This window comes from Accipiter gentilis, chromosome 30 (assembly GCF_929443795.1).
Source record: "Accipiter gentilis chromosome 30, bAccGen1.1, whole genome shotgun sequence".
NCBI classification, from domain to species: domain Eukaryota; kingdom Metazoa; phylum Chordata; class Aves; order Accipitriformes; family Accipitridae; genus Astur; species Astur gentilis.
Genome location: NC_064909.1, coordinates 5,480,001 through 5,494,481, shown reverse-complemented (window position 1 = coordinate 5,494,481; position 14,481 = coordinate 5,480,001). Strand labels below are relative to the sequence as shown.

At 36.7% G+C, this 14,481-nt stretch overlaps 1 protein-coding gene across 1 annotated transcript in view; it reads left to right on the top strand.

The window, feature by feature from the left end:
• The window catches only part of CAMKMT (calmodulin-lysine N-methyltransferase), a 225,372-nt gene that overhangs the window by 206,117 nt on the left and 4,774 nt on the right, over nucleotides 1-14,481 (top strand). The window contains exons 9-10 of the mRNA XM_049833977.1: nucleotides 5,635-5,698; nucleotides 12,396-12,527. Of these exons, the coding sequence (XP_049689934.1) occupies nucleotides 5,635-5,698; nucleotides 12,396-12,527 (196 nt within the window). The remainder of the gene's footprint in view (nucleotides 1-5,634; nucleotides 5,699-12,395; nucleotides 12,528-14,481) is intronic.

Genomic DNA, 14,481 nt, shown 5'->3' with positions numbered 1-14,481 from the left:
TAAACAACACCATATGATTTCAGCAAGTAATTTAGTAAATGCCTTCCTCACCAAATATTAGAATGGATACTCCAGGTTTCATTGCACAGATGAAGTTAATGCTGGACAGGATTAGATCAGATTAAGTATGAAAGTCAGATCAGAATGCTGGCGGACATGAGCAGGAGGGCAGCAGTCTTCTCGGAGGCTTAGACAGGGCTCACATATGGATGTTCTCCAGATTATGTGGGTGAAGCAAGGTCTTGCCAAGAGATTTAGAGTTAAATTTGTTCTTCACACAAATATCAAAACAACCTGGCTGTGCCATCTCTTGTATTCTTGATACTCACACCATGTCATCCTATTTGTGCTGGGAGTACAGCAGAGTGGAGCAAGACTTAAGCTGGTTTTTTTCAGTAATATTCGTGCCTAATACTCCTCCCAGTCTGTTTGGAAATAGTGTAGTTTCTTTAAGAAACAAAGAATCAAACATGACAGGTAAAATACATAATGCATTTGCAATCCCTTCATTTTGTACATTTATTTTGAAGCACTTAAGATGCAGGTACGTGTATAAATATTTATAGATTTCTCAAAAATAAATAGAAGTGTGCAGGTTAGTTTAAAGTACGTGGTTTTATTCACAAATTCTCTCTATTTTCTTATTGCAAGTGCCCATATATGTAGTTTAATAAGCATGAAAATCCCTTTATTGTTTGTTTCTTTTAGAAATCATTCTTTTAGTTATGGACACCAGGTTTTCTGGTACATGAAAAGGCTGGGGAAAATAAATGTTCCATGCTTTATCAAACTCGAATCTTCTTTTCATTTTCATGTATTTCTTTTCTGAGATACAGAATCAGCTTGAGAACTGTTGGCAGGATTTTTGCTCTCTGAATTTTGTGGGCTGCCATTGAAGAGGAAGAAAAAATATCTCTTTTCTTATAGCTTCTTGGCTGAAACTTGAAGTATGCAGCGATAAAAACAGATAGAATAGATTGCATTTAGTTTAACACCATCATATAGTTCATTGTCAGTCAATAAAATCTGAGATTAGAACAGAGAACTAGAAAGCAAAAATCTGAGTTCAAATATTAGGTACATGGATAAATTTTTATTGAAGTATTTCCAGCAAGGGTGATATTGTCTGATTCTCTGAATAGCTAACCAGTGGTACTGCTTGATCCCATTTACATGAAAACAAGCTCTATTCATAAACATATTCCAAATCTACATGGAGGTTCAAGTAAAAATGCACATGACTACAACAAGCAGCGATATGTTTATATTCATATATTTACAGTCAGACTTTCATAAACCTTGTGTGCAGGAATGGAAAATAAGTTATTTCCCAGAACAGACAGTCTATTAGTTAACAGCTAAATTTAGTAGCTCAACTAGATTATAAAATAAATAAGAAGCAAACTGCAAAAGCTAGTCATTATTTAACCATTCAGGATTTTGACAATAAAAATAGTTTCATGGTTCAGCAGTTCCGAAATAACTTGTAAAATGTCAACTCTGAGATAAAATAAGGAAAAAAATAATCTTGGTGAGGCCACACCTGGAAGAAGGATACACTGGAAAAAAATACTGAAATAATGGAAACTTCAAAGCATATCCACTCGCCTCATGTTTTTGAGGGGGAATTTTAAGGCACGGTGGGGGCTGCCAGAATTTCAGTCTTTCACTTGACCTACGCTTGTGGATATAAAGTCATGCAGGTGCTGGAATTGTAAGAGTGCCTATGAATAGAGAAGGAGAAATTACAGGTGCCTGTATGGACAGGCCAAAACCAGAACTCTTCCAAAGCTCTTGAGAGCCTCAGTTTTCTGATTATTTAAAAGGAAGCATATATCCTTTTCTTTATTAAGAAAAAAGTTGCTGAGATTTTTAATCCAAGGAGAGAGTCAAGGCCAGTAGGACTGAGTCAGTAGAAAAATCTTTGGTTTTCACATTCTTGTGAAACAAGTTTTCACTAATAATTTTAATCTAGAGACAGTATATGGTCTAGATCCTGATATCATTTTGGAAATGCATAATATCCCACTTTACTTAGTTAGACTGATTATACGCTTAAAGTCTGGCACATGCATAAGTATTTGCACAGCAGAGGCCAGGGGAGCTATCCCACATTACTTTCACTGCTGAGATTTTTGCTGAAGTCATGGAGAGTTGTGGATTCACCAGGAATGTAGAACTAAACTGAAAGTATTCTTTAAATATCTTAAAATATGTCAATTTTGTCTCCATTAGGATATTTCATTTAATATAAAGAATCTTTTTGCAGGAATGCAGTAAGATCTCTGTCCTTCTTCAGTTTAAATTTATTATTTGCTTTAAGCCTGATTTCTTGCAGACACTTTCAAGTGCATTGGAATCTGACGACATGGAAGTAAGGGGTTTTTTCAGTTTATGTCAGCCATGCAGTTGAAGGCGAACAAAAAGATAAATGGCTTTATATGTTAGGCACTATACATGAATGTAGTCATGTCTGAAGTACACCTGTAAACTAAGCTGTCTTACCAGTTGCAAAGTATGCAAAAAGAAAAATAAGTTCACATCATAGCCTATAAAATTTAAGTATATGCCCCTTGTTGCAAGGCACGAGATAAAAGGATATCAGCATGAAGCAAACTGAGAATCTACTTGTTTTTTTTAAATTTGTTCCCTTGTGGCTTACTGCTACTTCTGTACAGTTGTGGTATAAACTTTCATTTTGGTTTTAATGGTAATGTAAAGTTAAAAAAAAAAAAAAAAAGAGGAGGGAGATGACAAGATTGCCTGCCTGCTCATCCAGATTTCACAGGTTAAGAGCACTGCCTAAGCAAAAGCCAAATCATCAACTGTGTTCTTGCCTCTCTACTGCTGTGATCCAAAAACTTCCTTGCTGGCCCAAGGAAACCTTGCTATTCCTGTCCTGAGTTACTGATTTCAGAGCATCTTTACTACATAAACATGAGGCATTACCACTAAAGTAATGGTGAGCTAAGCCAAATTTGAATTGAGGTGTGAGAACTGAGTGTGAATGGTTTAGAACAATACATTATTTAATTTCACTGAGCTGTTGTGAGCTTTAAAGGATTCTCTTGGGTAATATTTTCAGTATGCTGTGATAATATTTAGTCATACAAATTCTACTGGTAAGAGAAATTGCTTGACTAAATCTCCTTGCGTGGGCCAAATCCTGTGCTGGCCCTGTCTGCAGCACAGATTATCCAGCGATTCCTTCAGGATTTTCCTCATTCAAGGCGTCCTCCAACTCAGAGGGAGAATAGCGATGTTCCCTGGAGTCACTGCATTGCATTAACATTGCTTCCAGCCTTCTCTGCTCCCTCTGATCAGAGTACATGGCTCACAGAGCAACAGACTGAAAATCGCAGTATTGGAGACTATTTTCAATTGAAGTAGGTCCTGTTCCCAGGGTCAGGCCTTTTGGAGGGCAGGGACAACTTAGGAGCAGAGCCAGGGCAATTGTCCCGGGTTATCTGCTTTCCTAAGTTAAGACGGCTAAGAATCTATCATCTCCCATATCACTGAAATATCAATTCGGGTTGGACAGAAAAGGTATTATTGAAGTTGTCTAATCTAGCAGGTCATGTAACCATTTTAAGTTCTCAGACACTCAGTTTGTGGTGAACAAAGGCCTGTAGTCCTCTCATTGTAAAGGAACAAGATTGGTAGCAGCAGCTGTGCCCCTATCTCATTGTAAAAGGAGAGAATGGTATGCAGGTCCATGAAAAAGGAATTTTAGCACTGGTAAGCTGCTCCAAATTGTGTTTCCATGACACTACTTTCAAAAATAAAAATAAGTGAATTTTTCATTTGGAATGTACTTCTGGCTATGCAGGATCTCAGCAAGTCTTCAATGTGTGCATGCTTGCAATGTTTCATGTTGAAGAAAATTAATTATTTTTAGCGATTCTTTTGGAAGAAAACTCATGCACTATATTCTACCTCTTCTGCAGGTGGCTAAGCTCCTGGTGAAGTAGTGTCTTATGGTATCTATAGGGATCTACCTGAGGTGAATGTGATTAAAATTCCCAGGCAATATCAGAGATATCAGCTGCTGTTTCAATGAATTAAATTTAAACAAGAATTTTTTCAGTAAGATTCTTCCAGTAAGGTTAATCAGGGCTGAGGGGCAGCCATCATGGCGATTGCTAAAGTTTAAATTTTCTTGTGGGCAGTGTATCAGAGAAGTTTTTAGCTAGCACTTCGATATCTTGAGAAGAAATTCAAAGGGTCGTACTACTATATGAAATGTTCTTTAAGAAATGTATGGATACCCAGTCTACCATATTTTCTCAGCAACGTGAGGTTCTGCCAGTTTTTACTGATGAAATGTGGTCACTGACAAGTTTTCCGATAGGCTTTCTTTTTTTTTCTGACTAACAAAAATTCACAGCTGTTACACAGCCACTTGACCCTATGATATGTAATATTGTATGCTCCCTGGTAGTTGTGGATTGTCCTTACCTAAATATCCACACATATTCTGTTCTTGATGACCGGCGTGTGGTTGCAGACCACTTTTTTCTCTTCAGTGTTTTCATATATTCTTTGTATTCTTTTAGAAATTTCAAACCTGGAAAAAAAAATTGCCCACATCTCTTCAGAAAGAGATGTTTGAGAATAAAGGAAAGGGGAGTACAGAAAAAAATCATAAAGAATGGACAAAATGCTGTGTAGTATGGAACTTGAGCTTAACACAGGCTGGGAAGCAGTTTTATTACAGAGAAAGCATGAAAAATAATGAAGAAAGAATCACATTATTTGTGGCCTGCTTGCTAGTTTGTTATCTGAATCACCAATATAAATGCAGCCCTTGGTAGTAAGGACTGAAAGGCATCAGTTGCTATCTGATGGTTGTTCACTAACCATTGTAAATGCACTCTCATCCACAGTAACTAGATGTCCACAAATACCTAGTCAAGACTGATTGGCACCCTGGTTGCCACTATTAGTATATACATTAAGGTACTGAGAGGCATGAAGAATGAATTATCCCCTCAAATCATGAGGTAATCACACCAAAATAGGATTGAGCATGTTGGCAACATTGCATGGGAAAATTGACTCTGCTGCTGTCCTTGCGGGACCCATGCTGGAGATGAAGGATTTTGCTCTTGAGAGAGGACGAGGACGTAGGCCCTTATAAATCTTTATAGGAATAGATACATAAATAGAACAAATGTGCATAATCGATAATAATGAATTAATGCCACAACTGGGAAGGTAAAAGAAAAAAAAATACCCTTAATGTTAACCCCTGAAATACAATAGAAAACACTTTAAAAAACTCCACCCCAGCCTTGTATAAAAAAAAGCATGTAAAATCTTAACTTTGTATATTGATCCTGATTTCTGATATGGTAGTATTGCAATAGCTAGCATATGTGATTTGTGAATTTCAGCTATCTAAAGATCTGTTTCATGCTGCTATTTTAGCTTCGGTTTAGATTATATTTGGTTTTATGTCTTTTTTTTTTTTTTAATATTTAAAAGTACCTGGACTGGACAGAACTGTAGACCACAGTTTCTCTTTTACAGCATTGTGTAAACATATGTAATTAGCCTTGTACTTATCTGCATTAGTATCATTAGAATTGAAAACCCATTTTAATCTGGATTCTGTTCTCTTCTCAATGTCAGCCTGTTTCTGGACCGGTACAGAGCTGGCCTTGTTGATGCAATAAAGAGATTACTCCAACCCAGTGTAAGTATGTTTCTATTTTCTCCTGAACACTGGCTTCAGAATAATTAGTCTGTGCACAATGATTGAGAGAGTAATGGAATGGCAGGATTAATGTCATGTAATACTTTAATACTTATTATGTCCAACTTCAATTGAGTCTTCTAATCTATCAGATTCTTTCCTAATCATAAACTAGGAAACTTCTTATACTTGGCCTTCTGATAAGGAACACAGTGGGTAGTAAAATAAATGAAACCGCTTCAAAGATAGCATGAGATTATTTTTATCAAAGCGTTTCTCAAGTATTTTCCTTTGATAATAATGTCTTCATATTAAAGTAAAAGTATGATATTGAAAGTTTTTATGTTGGCTTCTGTCATTTGTAATCCCTTCAATTGTAACCTTTGTCATTGTGTATTTATTTATTATGAAAGAATATTTTTTCTTTTCATTTCTGTTCATATAAAATGAACAAAACCCTTATGCATATATTGTAGCCTAAAACTTTTTTTCCATTAAGTAAGCCCTGTGTTTACATGTTTTATGCTTTAGAACATAACAAAATTAAGCTCTTCATAAAATGCTTACATGTTCTACATGATTGTCACTGAGGAAATACTTTACCAATCTCAATCTATTAGGCTGTTAAATCAGAGAGACCTACAGGCAAAAACTCCAAAGCTGTTATGTGCCTATACTTATACCAACCAAATAAACTTGAATCTCAAAAAAAAAATTTTTTAAAGAAGATACCAAAATAAGAATATGAGAAAACATGTAAAGCAATTACTATAAGTAGGAATTTGAAACAGGAGTTTTACCTTTTATGCTTAACATACTAATCTTCCAGTAAGGTGAATTCTCCATTTCGAAACAAAAGTATTTCATGTTAGCAGTGCATTCTCCAAACTTCATTTAAAAAATTGTATTGTACTTTTTGTACAAAAGATTTTCTCTGTAAAAGGAATAGAAGACACAAATGTGCAAAGGCTTAAGAAACCGAGTCATTTTAGTCATGTAAGTAATCCCATTCTTTGCTAAGAGTCATCAGGTTTCTATTCTTGGTTCTAGCATAAACTTTCCTGAGTGACCTAAGGCAAGATACTTAAGACTGAATTATTTTAATGAGCTGTGGGGCAAAGCTGCCAGGAAGACAGGAGAAATGTAGCACCCTGAGGAAAAGGTTACCCAGATACTTCAGTCAGTGGCAGCAAGAGGAGGTTAAGCAGCTCCTGCCCAGGGTGGTGCATTCTGACTTTCATGATGTACCATCAGTTGTTAGGGTGCAATAATTTTGGGGACCAGAGGTGATCCGGAACACAAAGCCGATCCCAGTTTAAAAAAAAATGCAAAAAGTTTTCTTTTTCAGCATGTTCGCAACTAGTTCTTCAGGTAGCCCCATAGGCCACTGTCTTGGCTCAATGAAAGGACACTGGGGGAGAAGAGTATGGGTGGCAGGAAGAGAAGTGTATAAAGGGGTGCCCTGGTAACTGACCTGGCTAGAGCCTCTAGCTGGAATAGCTGTTAGTTGCTTTGACTCCTGCTCATAGCTAGTCATGGTCTCGTGGTCTATATTGCTAAAAACATGAGTACACACATACATTTGTATAGGCACACACACACATGCACTCTTTACCTGGGCTGATTAGCTCAACCAGAGAATTTTATTTAAAAAACAATGACAATAATGCAGCCTGAATTTTAAGTAGTGTTCATAGCTCAAGTTCCCATCTCTAGACAATTTAGGATTTGTTAACCTGACTTTAAGCCAAAACTGGCTGGACTTTGTAGCCTTTTAACTCCAGTCAGCTAATTCAAATTCAGAACATGCCTTTGTTTTTCAGAGCAGATAAACTACAGTCTTTTGTGAATGTAGATGGAGTAAAGGGAGATGGCTTTTTGTTGCCTGTCTTCCTAGTCTGGCTTGCTTCTGCATATTGTGATTAATAGCATAGCCTGTACTTATTTGCTATGCATTTTAGGCCATGGTTCCTATTTCTTATCAGGAAAGCTAGCTTAAGAAATTCTTGCTCCTTGCAGGTATTTCTGTTGCAGTTTTGGACCACTGTCCGAGCTGTATTTTTTAACTAAAGTCATTTGCCTAATCCACTTTATGGATGGTTATATGGATGGATATCCAGTTATAGCATGGCCTTGCAAATTATTGTAATTCATAACTAAGAGGACAGCAAACTATTGTGTGGGGTGGAAGCTAGGAGTACAGACACCTAAAATGAGCTCTTTTGTCCAAAAAGGACATGTTGAACAGAGATGCCTTCAAGCATATGCTTTCATTGGTTAAAAGACCCAAATAAAAGCATATACTGATTTGAGATCCCAAGAGAAGATTCAGTCACAAGTACAAAACAGTTATTATTTTTACTGTTCTTGTTAACCACTATAAATCTAAGGATAACATCAGAAGAAACTTTACTAAATAGCACTATACTTTGGCCTTTAAAGCAAATATAAATTAATAGTGAACTCATTTGCCAGTTGCAATAATTAAGAATAGTTTATGGGCATTAGTTTGTGCCCAAGTTTGTGCCCATAAACTACTTTGATTAAGTTCACCCTTCTACATGAATTATGCTGTCTCAGATTTAGATGTTACATTTCCTTATTGGTAATACTTTGCCAAATTGATAGAGGAACGATCTCAAATTGAAGACATATCTAGATGTAAGACATCTTTCAAGTGTAACTAGGATGCAGCTAGGATAGAAGAGTTCAGGGAAAGTATTAGCCAGTAAAACCAGAAGGAAAAGTGGAGTAAACAGAAAATAATGGGTATCCTTACAAAGCTGTCTTGAAGGAGAAATTCAGAACAGGTAATCTACTCTTACTGTTAGTATAAAAAGGGATAAATGTATCTGCAGTATTTCCTTTTTCATTAAGGATGTTATTTGTGGCTATTAGAATCCTTATGCACAGAATGAATGATGTGTTTTGGATAACTTTTTGTTTTCCTGGAAACAGGACTCTGATGATTTCAGTCATCTGATCCATAGTATGGCCTCATGGACAGTTGTATTGGCACAGGAAGAGAGGACCAGAAATGAGCAGCTCACATGGTTACTGGGGGCTAAGATTTCTATCTGAATTTGTTACAAAGGCAAATGTCACCTGTAAACGGATTCCAAGAATTAGGCACTGAAATTTTACATCAAACAAATTTATCTTGAATGGCTACATTTTATTCCTCTTATAAACAAGCTACTTGATTTGCCAACATTTCATTTTATTTTTTTCTATCATTAAAATATACTTTTAATTTCAGTCTCAGAATAAGCAGTTGCTTGTTTGTGTATTTCCCTAATTAAGAACATTTTTTTATGAAGGCTTTGATTCTTCTGTGGCCTATCCACTCAAAACCCCAATGAATTCAATGGGATGCTATTGAGCCTTGATTAGTACCAGCAAATAAGACTGCATTTAATAATGATTGTTGAGTAAACTTAGTCATAGTCATGTCCAAAATGTGAACGTCTGTCCCATTATCTTACTGCAGCATTTTAGTGACACTTTGAACTATTGTAACTGACATTTTCCTTTGTGTTTTGTTCACGGGTTTACTGGAAGTATTTTGCCAGCTGGGGAAGGGCCATTTTGGACTTTAAACATCATCCTAAACTGGGAGACACTTCTGAATTGAACAGCGTTGAGATAGTCCATCAAGTGTAGATCCAGGCCACTGGTCTAATTTTTTTATTGTACAGCAACTAAGAAATTAAAAACTTTTTAAAATTAGAAACACAAATGCAGACCCACAACAGGTAGCGGAGTCACAGAGATCAAGCAGTTGACAAGAAAGTGCTTTAAACCCAGATTATGATAGACCAGAATTGACCACAGTACCTCCATAATACCTGCCAGTTTTGCAGAGATTATTGTAGTGTTAAGCTTAATCATGATTTCTTGATTTTTATCAGCAAGAGCAAGATCCTCAGGTGTTTTAGACGCACACTAAATTCAATAGATGATTGGGTTTTTACACGAGCTAAAGAGCTGGCCAAAAGTAACTGTGTACTGATTTCCATAAAAGGCCATTCCCCTTTTTCAAAGTTATTTCAAGATTATCAGCCTGGTTTTAAGAGACATTTCATAGCATGTTACATTCTATTTTACTGTATTTCTCTTTCAAATTAAATTTGAAGTAGTCTACAGAGTATGAGAAGGAATGACCACAGGAACTGCTGACTCCAGATGGAATTCTGTAAGGGGGTGCTGTGGTATGAGCATTGCTTCCTCATTGAAGCTGCTGGATCAGTGGCCGATGTAGGGTGTGTGGCCTCCAGCAGTCTCAATTCATGAGGTCTAGCCATTCCTGAAGTCCCTGCGTGAATCGTGTGGTCAGTAAGCCCCGGTGGGTGTTGTGGTTTAACCCCAGCCAACAAATAAGCACCATGCAGCCACTTGCTCACTCCCCCCTCAGTGGAATGGGGGAGAGAATTGGGGAAAAAAAGTAAAACTCATCTGTTGAGGTAAAGACAATTTAATAGGACAAAAAAGGAAGGGGATAATAATAATACTACTAATAACGATGATAATAGAATATACAAAACAAGTGATGCACAATACAATTGCTCACCACCTGCTGACCAATGCCCAGCCAATCTCTGAGCCCTGGTGTCCCCCAGCCAGCGCCCCCAGTTTATATGCTGGGCATGACATCATATGGTATAGAATACCCCCTTGGCTCATTTGAGTCAGCTGTCCTGGCTGTGTCCCCTCCCAATTTCTTGCACACTCCCAGTCTCCACTGATGGGGCAGCATGGGAAGCTGACAAGTCCTTGGCTTAGTGTAAGCACTGCTCAGCAACAACTAAAAACATCAGTGTGTTATCAACATTATTCTCATCCTAAATCCAAAATACAGCTCTACACCAGCTACTAAGAAGAAAACCAACTTTATTCCAGCTGAAACAAGAACAGTGGGGGACATGTTGCCCATTACAGTGACCTCTCTGTGAAGCTGCCCATGATGATGAGGGACTCCAGAGGAGTCTCATCCTTCTTACACCAGGAAGGGTCTCTGCAGAACAACGTTCTGGGGAGCATGAGATGGCAGCAGGAGGAGGATCCTCAGCTGAAGACTCCCTTTGCTACTCACTTCTGTCTGATGACATTAAAGCATGCCAAGGATGTGAGGAAACTGATTGTGAATTTCCTGTGTTTAATGTTTTTCATCCCTAGCTGAGCCTATATTCAGATCTAACATTTACATAATGAATTCCAGTGCCTTCGGTGGGAGTTACACCCCTTTGTACCTCATAGTTAGCCACAGAATTAAAGTTACAGCTACAGAAACGAGCAGAAGTGAGTTGCTTTGGATATTGCCCTAGGTCTCCTTTGTGCTTAAATTTCCCATGAGAAAGATAACAGTATTTCCCTATCTCACAGAGGCATTGTGAGAATAAATACAGTGCTGTGGTATTAATGATTGAAGTCTTTTAAGTAGACATTAGTACCATAGATACTGATGTAGATTTTTTATTGCTGCCTCACTGCATGTTGTCTCAGCGTGTGTGTGCGTGAGCTGTAACACACAGATTTGTTCCCTATTCTCCACACTGTCTGTGTCAGCATTGTAACTTTCCAGAGTTCCCATGGAAATTCTCTCTTCTGATCACTTTTTTCCTGTGGTATACAAGATTGCATTTTCTCAAGCCAAACATTCTTCTACAATGTCTTATCATTTTACAACTTCTTCAAATCCCTAAAAATATTTTTGTCTCTTTGGTTGATTACAGCACCTCACAATTTAGCCTTAGCTCTCATTAATATCGAAGTTAAACACAAGAACTCACAGTAAACTTCATGGCTGCCCTTGGTGTGATATGCTGTTGGCTGATATTAACCTTTGTTTACAGCTCTTCAACCAGTTTTCATTCCATGTGACAGAACCCGGTATTCAGCCAATTAGAATTAATTTTGTAAATAGGATTTCAAGAGATGCTATATCAAGTAGGTTAGGTTTGGGGCTTGTACTTTGCACAGAGTCTAAAATCTGTCAGTTTAAGGTACAGTCATTTTTGTTTTCTTAAATACAGAAGGATGAACAAAAAATTAGCTAATGGCCATAATGTATTGCCTAGGCATCATAAATGGCCTGATCATCTTGAAAGATCCAGAATTACTACTCAAGAACATTAAGTCCTGCTTTAAATGCAATTTACCAATTTAAGGTCAAATTTGGTTGCACTGCTCAGGTAGTTTAAAATATCTTTAAAAAATTAATAATCAGGTCTGATTTGCCTCCCATTTTGCCTTGTTTTACACTGTTGTAATTCCACTGACGGCAAATGGGAGGTACTCTTCTATGTGTGAGAGTGAAAAAAGAAAATCATTATTTACAGTCTTTGCATGGTCATGAGCTAACAAATAGATTTTGCATTGAGTGTAATGTTTTGTATGCTTTTTCTGTGTTTTATTTTGGTAATTCATAGCCACCATTATTACATGAAAAGGAGCAGATGTACGGCAGCTGGCAGATTTCTAAAGAAAATATTTATTTATTACTTTCTATTTTGCATTTGTTTAATCACAGAAATCTTGCATATTTTGAACAATTATTTGTATCACTCTATTTTAGTATTTTACCAAGAGAACAAATGACTTTTCCAGCTTAAGTATATTAAAAGCTTATTCAGGTGTATGTTATGGCTGGTTCTCTTCCAGTTTTAAAAATGTATAAATTCTCTTTTTAATGTTCCAGGGAAAAGCAATGGTATTTGCTCCACTCCGAGGGAATACTTTAAACCAGTTTTGCAATCTAGCTGAAAAAGCTGGTTTCTCTATCCAAAGACATGAAAATTATGATGAACACATTTCGAACTTCCACTCCAAGGTTAGTTTTCTGCTTGTGTTAGATAACACTTTAATCCGCATTGCATTTTGAAGAGATCATGGTCCTTTTGGCAGGTAACCTAAATGTTTGATTAAAGTACTCCTTAGGTGTGCTGTTTCTGAACAGCTATTTTTGTATCTGATTATTTTGTGTGGTAGAACCATCCTTTATCTCTGCATGTCTAGAAGAGTTTTGCAAAAGCATCTCCTGTTTACGCTTTTCATTCATTGAAATCTAATTTATGAGAGTCTTTTCTTGTTGTTGTTAGCTGCTTTTAAATATACGGCACACCAGCATTTACATTTTAATAAAAAGCTTGCAACTTTTAAGTGGTTTAAATACTGAAATGGACTGAAATACATAGGAGGTGAATGTCTAATTGTATCATATCGTACCTTAAATCCTTATCTCTGGCTGCTTTATGGCTGGGTCAGTTGGCAGCTTCAAACTGCTAAATCTCATACAGAATTTCACAGTTGTGGGGTTATATGTCAGATCGAGGCGCTACAAGATTTAGGTCAAAAGCACTTATCTGAGTGTGATTTCTAAGCTTGCTTACATAAAGCTACTGTTATCAGTCTCCTTTTTTATTATTTATAAGTATAGAGTAATACAGGACATGAAGGAGGAAGGTGCTTCACAGAAAACTTTTTAGGAATTTCTTATTTTCCTGTGTAGACGTGCTTATCAAAATCATATTTATTACTTGCAATTCTGAGATCTCTATTTCATACCATAAAGAAATCCACTGTTGTAGGTCCATATGACCTTAGACATAACCTCTTGCAATTTTCTAAGAATTGCTCTTGGAAAATATAGACATGTTCAGAATTGAAGTGAAATACATTTTTTTTTTCTATTTAGCACCACCATAGGATAGAAATCAGATTATGCTAAAAAAAATGTGTGTGATGTTGTAAAGAACAAATACATATTTTACTGTGTAATTTTATATTTAATAAAGACTCCGATTAAAGCTATCTAGACACATGTACATAAAATCACTTAATTTCTTTATTCAGGTAGCTCTGAATCTGGTCACACTAAAACCAAATAAATTTCAGTTGTCGTTCATCTACCACCCTGACTTTAAATCATAAAAATGATATAAATGTAAGGCCCAATGTGATGGGTTTTTTATTTGCCTCCACCTGAAAAAGGGCATGATTTTGATTATGTTGTTTCATGGTAGTAGTTCTCTTTCATTATCCACTGCATCCAAATCAGCTCTGCCGCAGTGAAATGCAGGAGTACTAGTTGTTATCCTGATCCAAGAGATGGGTCTAAAATGATAGAGTAGTTTATTTTGCTTAGAAAACAAATCTATTCTATCTTCCTCTGGTTATGCAGTCCTTATAACAGGGACCAGAGTGAAGATGTATCTGAAGTAGCTTTAAATTAGCTAGCTCTGGAAATGCCAATCATTTTACTGCAGTATTTTTGAGCACAAGCTGTGAAATGTACGATGGACACGTACTTGGAGAGGGTAATGCCCAGCTTCATTAAGGGAATGTTTTTTCTCCACTGTAATCACAGCTGTGACAGTGTTGTTGCTTGTTCCTCCTCCCCCTGTCTCCTTTTGGCTTGAGGAAAAAAATATCCCAAAGACACATTACTGTTCAGGCTAACACTTGTGCTAACTCATGACACCTGATGCAATCAAAAATACCTTTTTGTTAATTTAATTTTTTTAAACAGAGGCACTTGAATTTTATTGGAAAATCTTCAAGGGTGAGGAATATAAAGGTCCAAAATATTTTGTATTTTTGAATGGCTTTCTTTTTGTATGATGTTCTACTTTCTAAGGTGATAGTGTCTCATAGTATGCACTTGATAACCCAACACTGATCTCTTGCTAGCACTATCATACTTAAATACATAATGACTCTGCAAAAAAAGGTGTTTTGTCAACAAATTACACTAAAGGTGAGGGATGGAACTCTGCCTCTTTTCA